Source organism: Cucurbita pepo, chromosome LG09 (genome assembly GCF_002806865.2).
Source record: "Cucurbita pepo subsp. pepo cultivar mu-cu-16 chromosome LG09, ASM280686v2, whole genome shotgun sequence".
Taxonomy (NCBI): Eukaryota; Viridiplantae; Streptophyta; class Magnoliopsida; order Cucurbitales; family Cucurbitaceae; genus Cucurbita; species Cucurbita pepo.
In genome coordinates, this window is record NC_036646.1 from 1534190 (window position 1) to 1546990 (window position 12801).

Below are 12801 nucleotides of genomic sequence, written 5' to 3' on the forward strand. Positions count from 1 at the left end.
TTTACTTTAATTTGTTACGTATCACCATTAATCTCACGGTTTTCCACACCTTTCTAAGAGAGGCTTCATTGAGAGTCAAGCGTCTTCGTTGGCACACCATTCGAAACCTGACTTCGATACCATTTGTAACAGCTCAAGCCCACTACTAGCAGATATAGTTAGTTTTGGCTTGTTACGTATTGCCATCAATCTCACGGTTTTAAAGCGCGTCTATTAGGAAGAGGTTTCTTCATCTTTATAAGGAATATTTCGTTCCCCGCTCCAACTAATGTGAGATCTTGTTTAATAAGTATTTAAATCTCGTTTGATAATCATTTTATGTTATCGAAAATGATAGGGACATGATGTGATTTATTTGGATATGGTGCAAGGGATGTGAATGCCCATAATGTAATACAACCAGGCACACAGCCAACCACCAAATAAAACTATTAAATATATCTATCTTATTTAAAATGATTTATTCCACTCAAATATATAATTATTTATTATTAAAATTTTAAAATAATTATTAACATTATTGCTAAATAAATTCTAAAATCTACCCTCCAAAATATACTAATAAAATTAAAATATTTAAAATTATTGTTTAATAATAATTAAGCATTGATTAAACATAAATATTTTTTATTTATCTGAAATTTTAGAATGAAAGTCAAATATGATGGGTATGAATTGAATGCGAGTAATTTAGTAGGGCTACGCCAACTGAATGGACAAGAGAAGGATCAACAATGACGGCCGCCACACTGCAAGTGGAAATGCTACATTTAATCTCGCGTTAAACGTGTGGTTAGGATTAGATTTGATTTAGTTATACCAGATTTAATTATATCTAATTTGATTAGCATTCAGAGATTTCTTACGAAGCTAGATTTAGGTATAAATATGGTTTCTAGCCCAAATTATTGCAATAGCAAGAGAACTACTCAACTTATTTAAAAAAATACCCTTTAATTTTTTTAAAACTTAAAAACTTAAAATATAATTTTCTAGTGAGTACATGGTTTAAAAAATACCTATTAAATTTTAAAAATAGCATTAAATTTTTAAATCATTACTGTCAATATATGGATGGAAACCGTCTATTGACACCTTTTGGATTATCTTTCTCCAAGCTGACTGAAACTGGTTAGAATCTTATTCTTAATTCTTTTTTATAAATAAAAAATAATAAATAAATAAATAAACCAAATAACGTATTTAGAAAAAAAAAAATAGAATAAAATAAAAACTCCCGAAAATGGACGTAAGTATACATAAAAATTCATTATGGAAATTTAATTTTATTTATTAATAGTACTTTAATTATACTACAATCAAGTGTACAGAAAAACCCCGAATTTTCGCTCCACCTTCGTCAGCCACGGCGGCGCTGCGGCCTATAAATACCTCCTCATCCATAACCTTACCTCCAAACACAAAACCCATCTTCAAATATGGTGTCTGAGGTCCAACAGATTAACGGCACAAAAACGAAGACATTGGTGGTGGCGCCTCCGCCATCGCCGCAAGTAGCAGTGGCGATTTGCTTGTTGAGAGGTAAATCGGTGCTAATGGGGCGCCGACTTGTATCGATTGGCAACTCCAAATATTCTCTCCCAAGTGGCCATCTTGAATTTGGTTCGTTTTTCTATCTCATTGTTCTTAGAAATCACGACTCTCCTCGATGTTATGATATTGCCCACTTTGAGCATAAGCGGCCTCATACTAATAGAGAGAGTCCATCATCCAACAGTCCTCAATGTTATGATATTGCTCACTTTGAGCATAAGCGGCCTCATACTAATAGAGAGAGTATTCTTCACTTATAAACATACTAATAGAGAGAGTATTCTTCACTTATAAACATACTAATAGAGAGAGTATTCTTCACTTATAAACTCATGATCATTCCCTAAATTAGCCGATGTGGGACTTCCATCATCCAACACCTCCCCTCGAACAAAAACTCCTTTGGAGTCTCCTTTTCTTTTAGAGTTCTTTGTTCGATATTTGAGGATTTACTAATCTATTAGTACGACTAAGTTTAGGGCATGGCTCTGATACCATGTTAGACGAACACGACTCTTGGTATGATATTGTCCACTTTGAGCATAAGCTCTCATAGCTTTGCTTTGGGCTTCCTCAAAAAGCCTCGTACCAATGGAGATAGTATTCCTCACTTATAAACCCATGATCATTCTCTAAATCAGCTGATGTGGGACTTCCATCATTTAATAATTGTGTCTAAATACTAACATATCTCTACATATATTGTCCACTTTGAATATAAGCTCTCGCAACTTCATTTATAAACTCGTGATTTTTTGGTTTTTAGGTGAGAATTTTGAAGAATGTGCTGCAAGAGAGATGAAGGAAGAGACGGGGCTGGATATTGAGAAGGTTGAGTTTTTGAAAGTGACCAATAATTTGTTTTTGGATCAGCCAACGCCGGCTCATTATGTGGTGGTGTTCGTGCGGGCGGTGTTGGCTGATCCCATGCAAACTCCGCTCAATCTTGAGCCTGACAAATGTGGTGGCTGGGATTGGTATGAATGGGATAGTCTGCCCAAGCCACTCTTTGGTCCCATCAAAGCAATGGTTATGGAGGGCTTCAATCCTTTCCCATAATAACCTACTCACGACAGACTGGCACGGTTGAATTGGGTTAGATCAAGATCTATTAGTCATCTACACGAAATCGAAAAACGGAGAAAAGCTTTTGCTTTTCGTTCTAATTTGTACTCTAATTATAAGATTGGTTTATGATATTAATTAATGTGTTGTTTGAAGAACTTTGACTCACGATAACGTTTACACAACCATACAAGCTAATAATACGATATCAATATACAACTACACACAAAACCCAGTAGATTTCATTAAGATTAAACGACCATTAAACAATTCATCCAAATTTAGTTAGAAGAGACTTGTTTGTGTGTGTTCGTGTTGGATGATAAAAGTCACACGCTAATTTAGGGAATGATATGGGTTTATAATCAATGAGTACTCTCTCCATTGGCACGAGGCCTTTTGAGGAAGCCCAAAGCAAAGCCATGAGAGTTTATGCTCAAACTGGACAATATTATACCATTGTGGAGAGTTGTGTTCAACTAACATGGTATTAGAGCCATGCCCTAAACTTAGTCGTGCTAATAGATTGGTAAATTCTCAAATATCGAACAAAGGACTCCAAAAGAAAAGGAGTCAAGCATCCTCAAAGGTAGTCAGAAATGACTAAGACTCCAAAGGAGTCGAGCCTCGATTAAGGGGAGGCGTACTTTGTTGGAGGGGAGGTATTGGATGATGAAAGTCCCACATCATCTAATTTAGGGAATGATATGGGTTTATAATCTTCTTTTTATATTTGCATGGGTGAATTACGAGCAGCTTCAGGTGCTTTTTGTGAGATCTCGCATCTCTTGGAGAGAAGAACGAACCATTCTTTATAAGAGTGTGGAAACCTCTCTCTAAAATATGCGTTTTAAAATCGTGAGGCGCAATATCTATTATTGGTGGGTTTAGGCTGTTACAAATGGTATCAAAGTCAGACACCGAGTGGTGTGTCATTAAGGATGCTGGCCTCCAGGAGGGTGAAATATAGGCTGTTACAAATGGTATCAAAGTCAGACACCGAGTGGTGTGTCATTAAGGATGCTGGCCTCCAGGAGGGTGAAATATAGGCTGTTACAAATGGTATCAAAGTCAGACACCGAGTGGTGTGTCATTAAGGATGCTGGCCTCCAGGAGGGTGAAATATAGGCTGTTACAAATGGTATCAAAGTCAGACACCGAGTGGTGTGTCATTAAGGATGCTGGCCTCCAGGAGGGTGAAATATAGGCTGTTACAAATGGTATCAAAGTCAGACACCGAGTGGTGTGTCATTAAGGATGCTGGCCTCCAGGAGGGTGAAATATAGGCTGTTACAAATGGTATCAAAGTCAGACACCGAGTGGTGTGTCATTAAGGATGCTGGCCTCCAGGAGGGTGAAATATAGGCTGTTACAAATGGTATCAAAGTCAGACACCGAGTGGTGTGTCATTAAGGATGCTGGCCTCCAGGAGGGTGAATTGTGAGATCCCACATCGGTTGGAGAGGAGAACGAACACCGAGTGGTGTGTCACCGAGGATGTTGGCCTCCAAGGGGGGTGAATTGAGAACGAAACATTCTTCATAAGAGTGTAGAAATCTCTCTCTAACACACGCGTTTTACAACCATGAAAGAAATTGAAGATAACTACGCGGGAGAGAAGTTTATTTTTGTGGGCTGGGCCCATGAATCATTCTTTGTTGGGCCGTTTCTGTTTTGTATCAGTTACCCAAATGGGCCTGTAATATGGACTGTGAACGAATGGTATGAGCCCATTAATATAATTCAGGAAAATTGGAAGAAATTATTTAAAAAAATAATTGGAATGAGTAGGTATTATTTATTTAAAATGCATTTAATAATTAAAGATATTGAAATATTTGTATAATAATAATAATAATAGTATTTTAATTGAACAACCCATGTGTTTGTAAAGCATGTGGGAATAGAGAGAGAGAGAGACAAAAATGGTTGGAAACCTAGGGATCAACAAATTAAATCCAATAAATTCCACATTTTATTTTCCAAATAATAATAATTATTAATATTATTTAGTAAATAAAGAGAAATAGGTTGGTAGGGCATGCTATTTTCCAGCTTTTTAAAGCTTTTTTAATGTGTTTATTGGCTCAAGGCTTCCATTTTCTTTGTTTTTTTTCCTTTGACATTTTGACATTAACGACAGTGATTCTGAGCTGTTTGTCTCATGCAGTCTCAACATCTTTTTTTATTGTCTTTTCTTTTTTTATTTTTTTTAGTATTCGATAATCCAGCTAATTTATTTACTCGACTGTCAAGTTCAGAATTGAATTAATTTACTCTTCTGTAAAGACGAAAGAAAGATTAATTCGACTGAATTTCTTGAACGAGGTAATTCCGAAGTCAATGCTCAAGATTCATTCGACTTAACCTTAAACGACATTTTTTGAGACATGGTAATATTTACTTTTTTATTGCTTTTTAAGAGTGAAAACTATTTTCACAACCTACTTTGTTCTTAACTCAGATGAATTTCAAGAAAATTTTTAGGAGATCAGAAATTAGTCTAAGTAAAACACACTCTTATGACTGAGTCACCAAGAAGAAAAGTTTAAATTGTTGATATAAATAGTAACTTTCATTTCCTTCATTCTTAGTCATTTTATTCTTATGATCGCTCTCATTCCGATGTAGTGTTGTTCAAATCCATCGCTAGCGGACATTACCCGTTTCAGCCCATTACGTACCTCATCAATCTCACAATTTAAAAACGTGTTTTCTAAGGCCACTCCCTAAGAAATGTTTCGTTCACATCTCCAACTGATGTGAGATCTCACAATCCATCCCCTTGAGAACCAATGTTATCGCTAGCACACCACTCAGTGTCTAACTCTAATATCATTCACAACAGTTTAAGTTCACATCTAGCAAATATTGTTTGTTTTGATCCATTATATATCCTCGTCAGCCTCAGTTTTTAAAACACGTTTTCTAGGGAAAAGTTTCCACATCGTGATAAAAAATGCTTTGATTCACTCTCCAACCAGTGTAGGATCTCAGGTATGGTCTCTATTTAAACCGAGAAAGAAAAAAAAAAACATAATAAATTAGATAAGAAGACAGGGGAGGGGAGGGGAGGGGGGAGACAGAACACTAAGCAATGTCTTGACAGCGCCAGGATCCATTTAACTCGGTGCGGGTCTTAACATGTCTAAACGTGGCAATGCCTTCCAATTAAATGTTGGGACTTGTGGCACTCAAATTTTCAAACCATCAAACCAAGACAGGGCAAGGACTCCTGCAGCGCAGCCATTGCGGGCCGCCGCGGCGCCCTCCTTCCTGCCCTTTGTCCCTCTGTTCTGTTTTTCAAACCCATTCCTACAAATCTCTGACATTTCATCCAAACTGGACCACCTCCCCCTTCTCTTTATATCTCACCATCATAATTCCAAGCTCCCCCTCTCTCAAACCCCCACAGCCATGTCCAACTCCCTCCATGATTCCTCCTCCTCCTTCTCCCGCCGCTATTTCACCTGGAAAAACAAGCCCCAAGAAGAACAACAACACCAAGAACCCTTGTCCTTCACTTTGTCCTCCCGTTTCAGCGAGGAAGACAAGCAAGACAACCTCAAGAAACCAGAGAAGAAGAAACCATCTCCTTCCAAGCTCCGGACGGCTTTAACAGTCATCGGACGGATCCGGCCGACAACCAACCGCTCCCGGCTTGGCGGCCGGGTTGTCGGTACGCTATTTGGGTACCGACGAGGACATGTCTATTTCGCGTTACAAGAAGACCCAAAACAGAATCCGACGTTTTTAATTGAGCTATCGACGCCGACGAGTGTTCTGGTGCGGGAAATGGCATCTGGGTTGGTTCGAATCGCGCTGGAATGTGAGAGGAAAGCAGAGAGGAAGAAGAATTGTAAGTTAGTAGAGGAGGCGCTGTGGAGAACGTATTGTAATGGGAAGAAATGTGGGTATGCGAGTAGAAGGGAGTGTGGGGCGGAGGAGCAGAGGATTCTGAAGGCGGTGGAGCCGATCACGATGGGGGCAGGGGTATTGCCGGCGGCGGAGGGAAGTGGAAATGGGTCGGAGGGGGAATTGATGTACATGAGGGCGAGGTTTGAGAGGGTGATTGGGTCGAAGGATTCGGAAGCTTTTTACATGATGAGCCCTGATTGTAATGGAGGGCCTGAACTTAGTATTTACTTGCTTAGGATTTGAAGTTTGATCGATCCCTTGTTTGGTTGTTCTTGAGATGCCTGAATTTCTGGGAATCGTGCTTCTGGGGAATCAATGCATTGATGGGAACAAATGGGGTATTGATTTCGATGTATAGCTCTTTTTCTTTTTGTTCACATTGGTTGTTTGAGAATCAAAAATATTTCAAAGTTCTATGCATTTCATCTCATAAATTTCAATCCATTGTACCATAATTCGATACGAGCGTTATTCAGATGTTGATCGATCTATCATGGACTGTTTTGTCATTGTCTTTCGCCCCTTCTCGGTAGTTCTATAGATGGTTTTTCGGACGTTTTCTAGAATTAAAAGGAGGAGAGCTAGTGCTTGCCATCGAAGAATTGGTCCATGGTGCTTGCCATCGAAGAATTGGTCCATGGATTTCATTGTTGTTCTAATGGTTGATATCTCAAGTTGTTGTGTTCTACGTCGGTTGGAGAGAGGAACAAAGCATTCCTTAGAAAGGTGTAGAAACAAAGCATTCCTTAGAAAGGTGTAGAAACTTCTCTCTCTATCATACACGTTTTAAAACCATGAGGCTGGTGCGATATGTAATGGGTCAAAACCGATAATATCAGCTAGCCTTGAAATTGAGCTAAATGGTATCATAACTAAACACTAGGTGATTTGTCAGTGAGGAAGCTGAGTGTAACGGCCCACATCCACCATTAGCAGATATTGTCTTTTTTTGGGTCTTCCCCTCAAGGCTTTAAAAGTCTCTACTAGTGGAAGGGGTTTCCACACCCTTATAAATGGTGGTTTCTTCTCCTCCCCAACCAATGTGGGACATCACAATCCACCCTCCTTTGGGGCCAGCGTCCTCACTGACACTCTTTCCTTCCTCCAATCGATGTGGGACCACCCCCAAATCCAACTCCCTTTGTGGCCCAGCGTCCTTACTGGCACACCGTCTCGTGTCTACCCCTTTCGGGGAACAGCGAGAAGGTTGGCACATCGTTCGGTATCTGGCTCTGATACCATTTGTAACGGCTCAGATCCACCTCTACCAGATATTGTCCTCTTTGGGCTTTCCCTTTCGAGCTTCCCTTCAAGGCTTTAAAACGTGTCTGCTAGGGGAAAGTTTCCACACCCTTATAAAAATTAGCGTTCGTTGTTAATTAACAATAATGAAAGAAGAGAAGAATGTTGGGGAGGACAATGGCACAATGATAAGGAAAAAAAAACACAATGAATTGGGAGGTGGGCATGTCTTCCAATCTTGATGAGTATCTCCTTAACTCTTCTTTTATCCTCTAATTTTGGTAGCACTCACTCACTCACTCGTGGCCCCTCGCCGTTAAAACATACCTTTATCACACCCATCTTTCAACTTTGGGACCCAAACCCATTATGCTTTTCCAACACAACCACTACAAAAATCTTACTCGTCGTCGCACGTTTATGTAATTTCACATTCAACCTTTACCCAACCCACACTGATATTTAAACCAATGCTCGTATCCGAGATACACACACCCAAGTGCTCTATTAGATTTCTATACTTGACATGACACAAAACGTTCTTAAGCATCAGTAGAGTTTCTCAAACTCTACCTTCTTTCCTCTTTGCCTTCAATTACATCGGAAAAACGACTCGTAAGTCTGATTATGGTCATTCCTCATCATTAGTAGTAATAGCCACCCCAGTACATTTTTACTACTTCTCGAGCTCAAAGCCAAATATACCTAGCTCGGTTACCCCTTACACGAGTACCTAGATGCTATATAGGCCAATTGGATTAAAAGTACTTTAGAAAATAAGAAAATAATATATTTTTTTTTCAACCCTTTGAAAACTAGGGACGAAATGCAACCAAAGTCAAAGTAATAATTTTGGTATTGTTATTATTTTATTTATTGCTAATTTAATACAAATATATTTTTTGAAAATAATTTAATATGGATAATTGGAGTTACTTTATTTAGTTAATACAAATATATATAAAATAATTTAATAGCCCATATATATATATATATATATATATATATATAATAAATTGCCTCCATTAAACCGCCTTTAAAATCTAATTATTGTGGACGGTAGCAATAAAATTTAAAATAATTTGAGAAAGAGAAAATAATTCATATTCCACGTCATATTTTTAAATTATTAAAATTTGAGATATTAAATTATAAAATCAATTAAAATTGGAAAAAAAAAAGGAAAAGAAAAGAAAAAATACCCACATAATTAAGCGAATATTAAATCCATAATAATGGAAGAAAATGAATGAAACATTTCTTATAAAGGCGTAGTTTTAAATCGTGAGGCTAACAACAACATGTAACAGGTCAAACCGGACAACTTTTGCTAGAGGTGGGTTTGGGTGGTTACAAATTGTATTCAGACACGGACACTCTGCTAACGAGGACGTTGGGTCAAAGGGGGTGGATTATTAGATTCTATATCGGTTGGAGTGTGAAAATTTTTTAGTCTCGAGCTTTAGAGATCCCTAGAATAATAGCTAGGGCGTGGTAGGTATGTTTAAACCGTTCACGTACCATTCTTTTTGTTGTCGCGTTATTAATGAAGTTTGAATTATAAAGAATTGATTATGACAAACCAAATTTTTATTTCCTTTTTCTTTCACAAATTTTAAGTTCAACCATATGAAAAAGATTGAAAATAATTAAAAAAAAAAAATTATATTAACTTCAAATTCCATACATATTGGAACAAAATGGTTACAATTGGCTCACTTTGTATACAGTATAAATTCATTATAATTCAAAGAAATGGAAGTAAAAAAAGAACAAAAAATGGTGTTTCAATTGGAAGGAACAGAGTCGACGACAGAGTTGTGTCTGTCGGAAGGAGCTGAAGGAGGAATCGGATTGTTTCTGGGGAGAAAGCTGAAGGTTTCGCCGCCGTATCGGAACCCTGTCTTGTAATTGAGACCGATTTCGCCGGAATCCATCTCCGGTCCCGTCGGTTTCAGCGGCCGAGTTGCAGAGCAAAACCCAGAAAGAAGAAGCAGAGCAAGAACGACAATGGCGACCGGGTTGTTTAAAGAAGAAGAGGAAGCCATGGCTGATGAAGAGAGGAAATAATTTGCATGGAAACATTCTTGTGTATTTATGCTACTTTCTGTCACTCTTCTTCTAAATTGGTTCGAATAGATTTGGTCAATTGCGGGCGGACTTAGAATTTAATATCCTACGAGTTGATACACAACTAAATGTGTAAAAATGTGTGAAAGCCGAGTCAAAACACTCGTCCATTCACGGGTTTTATTGTTGAAGAACAGGTTCGTTTGATTTTTGTAGGTAAACTCTAAATAAATTACAAGTCTTCGCTTAAAGTCTAATATGAGATATAATGGTATTGTATTGCCAAACTTTTTTACCCTTTTTTGGGGCAATTTCTCAACTTTGTTTGTGTGGTTGCCAATAAGACGTCATGGTTGGACTTCTTTGATTTTTTCTAACCAACTTTGTTTGTGTCGTTCCAGCTACTCATAAATGATGTTTGGATTGACGGGTTATCTTCGGAATTTGACCCACTCCATGAAAACTCACTAGATGGGTTGGATGGTGATGGCGGAAGAAGTCCCTACCCTGTTCCCACACTCGAGACTTACGGGAATAAGGGGGTTTGTATCAGCATTTCCAAACATAATAAAACATTTGAAAACGACATATACATATTAGTTCAATTTTTACGTCAATTTCTCTCTATCAAATTTAACCTAAAACTTCAACTTTTAGTCTAAAATTCCACATAATTGAACAGTTGAGCTCAATAAAACATCGAAGTATTGATTAGTCTATTGGTAGTTCAATTATTCTCTGTTCGTCTTGTTGTGACATACCTATCTTGATTGATAACTTAACTATCGAGTGTCAACATTTCTTATATTTATGTTTAGAAATACTCAGAAACGAGACAATTTCGGTAAAAGGGTCGATCAATCAATTCTAAACATATTCAAAATTAGTTAAATTTTCATAATTTTTAAGTCATAAGTCAATGGTTTTGAGGAAAATAAAAATAAAAACAAAATGTTTTTTTTTTTTATTTCCAAACATTTAGGAAAATATGGCATTGTTTTTTAAGGTTGACGTGGAAATAATTTTGCTTTATTTTCTTCAATAATGATGAAAAAATTAAAAATTTAAACGGTCGTCTTGGGGTTTGACGAATGCTTGGGAAGAAGACGACCTCTTCAGTCTTCACTCGTTTTCTGCATTAAAATTCAAAGTCTGCGTTTTCTTTAATAAAATTTTATTTTTTTTAATAATTTTAAAACATTTTTAAAATATTACCATTTTTCCAATATTTTTTAAAAAGAATCTCAATTAATTTCTTTAAAACGTTTAGTTAGCAAAATAAATAAATAAATAAAATATTATTAAATTATGTTTTTATTAATATATCACGCAAACTATACGATTAATTTATGACTTTAAACTTAAATTTTCATATTTGTGACATTTTAGTTCTAATAATTCTTTGAACTTTTAATATTATCTTAAAAATTTATAAATATATTGACATAAATCACAATAATAATAACAATAAATTTGCTAATTTCAAATTATCTATAATTGTGTTAAATTACAAATTTGGTCATTGTGAGATGTTGGAAAGGAGAACGGAATATTCTTATTGTGGAAAACTCTATCTATATCTAAACAGATATGTTTTAAAACCATGAGACTAACAACAATACTTAATGGGTCAAAATGAACAATATCTATTAGCGGTGGGCTTGAACTATTATAAACGGTATCAAAGCCTATTATAATAACAAAAAAATTATTTTTATATTGATTTTTTTAAAAAAATAAAAATAAAATTGCTAAGATAGGCTTAAAAAAGACTGAATTTGCAGGAGGGGAAAAGTGGGGGAGTAGACGGAATCAAAAGGGGGCGTTACCGACCGATACCTTGGGATTAGTTCCGCTACGTTCAGCTCTGACAACCCCCCACTTTCTGACATTATTGTCCTTCCACCCCTTTTCTTTTCTTTTATTCCAAACCAACCCCCTTATTTACACTATTCTCATTTTCTACCCACCATTTTCCCCAAATAGAAATGGATAGAGATTTTTTGGGTATTAATGCAATTTATAAATATAGGCTCAATTATTTATCCTTTTATTTATTTATTTTTTTTGGGTACAATTTTATCACCACATAAAAATTTAAAACTAAACTTTTTTATTATTATTATTATTTAGAAGATAAATAACTGATATAATATAATTTTAAATAGAGATTTTTTAGTGGAAAATTTTTCCATCCCTATTCTCATGAAATTTTTCATTTATTTTTACAGTGATTTGATCGGAGATTCAACATGACGAATCTGCGAGGATTGAATTTCGGGTAATTCATTTCCATTTATTATTCTTTAGAAAAATAATTATTTTAAATTTTCATTTTTCAATAAAACCTTTAATAATAACCGGTAAAAAAATATATAATAAAATAATATATTTCATAAGCAAAAATATATATATATAATTAAAAAAAATTACGAACCAGTATTTAGCTTAAATATTAGTTAAATATTAGCATGAGAATTTCAAAATTAACTTTTTTTTTTCTTATCCTTAAAAAAAAACATATATAGATTAAGTGAGACAAAGCATGGAATTGACGGGGACATGGAATATAATATCGTCCCCAGGGGAAAATGCTTTCCACTCATCATCTAAACGAGAATTCTCCTTCTTGTTTGAGGTAGGTTCCCAACCTTGCAAATAAAATGAATATATTTAATTCGAAGTAGTCTATCAACTCTTTTTTTTTTTTAAGTCTTAACCACAATTCAAAATTCGAAACATTCTACCTTTGGTAAAAAAAAATATAATAGTTTAATCGTTCAACTAGGATAAAAATGACAAATTTTCACTTTAATCTTAAATTATTTATTAATATTGCCAAATAAAAAAATAATTTAGAATTATTATTAACCAAACTTGAAAAATACTCTAAAAAAAATGTTTTTAATCATTCAAAATTAACTTAGTGTTCGATTTTTTACCCATTCAAAC

At 35.7% G+C, this 12801-nt stretch overlaps 2 protein-coding genes across 2 annotated transcripts; both read left to right on the forward strand.

Annotated features, from left to right (window-relative positions):
* Positions 1 to 1422: 1422 nt before the first annotated feature.
* LOC111801849 (geranyl diphosphate phosphohydrolase-like) lies at positions 1423 to 2777 on the forward strand. The gene is made up of 2 exons (XM_023686047.1): positions 1423 to 1623; positions 2321 to 2777. Exons 1-2 carry the CDS (start codon positions 1440 to 1442, stop codon positions 2611 to 2613), a joined length of 477 nt encoding a protein of 158 aa, XP_023541815.1. The 5' UTR covers positions 1423 to 1439; the 3' UTR covers positions 2614 to 2777.
* A 2927-nt stretch (positions 2778 to 5704) lies between these two features.
* Positions 5705 to 6957, forward strand: LOC111801846 (protein MIZU-KUSSEI 1-like). Its single transcript, XM_023686044.1, has one exon. It carries the CDS (start codon positions 5764 to 5766, stop codon positions 6778 to 6780), a length of 1017 nt encoding a protein of 338 aa, XP_023541812.1. The 5' UTR covers positions 5705 to 5763; the 3' UTR covers positions 6781 to 6957.
* Positions 6958 to 12801: the final 5844 nt, after the last annotated feature.

Excerpts from the sequence above, each read along its gene's own strand:
- LOC111801846 (XM_023686044.1), top strand. The coding sequence starts at position 5,764 with ATGTCTAAACGTGGCAATGCCTTCCAATTAAATGTTGGGACTTGTGGC.
- LOC111801849 (XM_023686047.1), top strand. The coding sequence starts at position 1,440 with ATGGTGTCTGAGGTCCAACAGATTAACGGCACAAAAACGAAGACATTG. Across the intron at positions 1,624-2,320 it reads AAGTGGCCATCTTGAATTTG|GTGAGAATTTTGAAGAATGT; the intron begins GTTCGTTTTTCT and ends TTTGGTTTTTAG.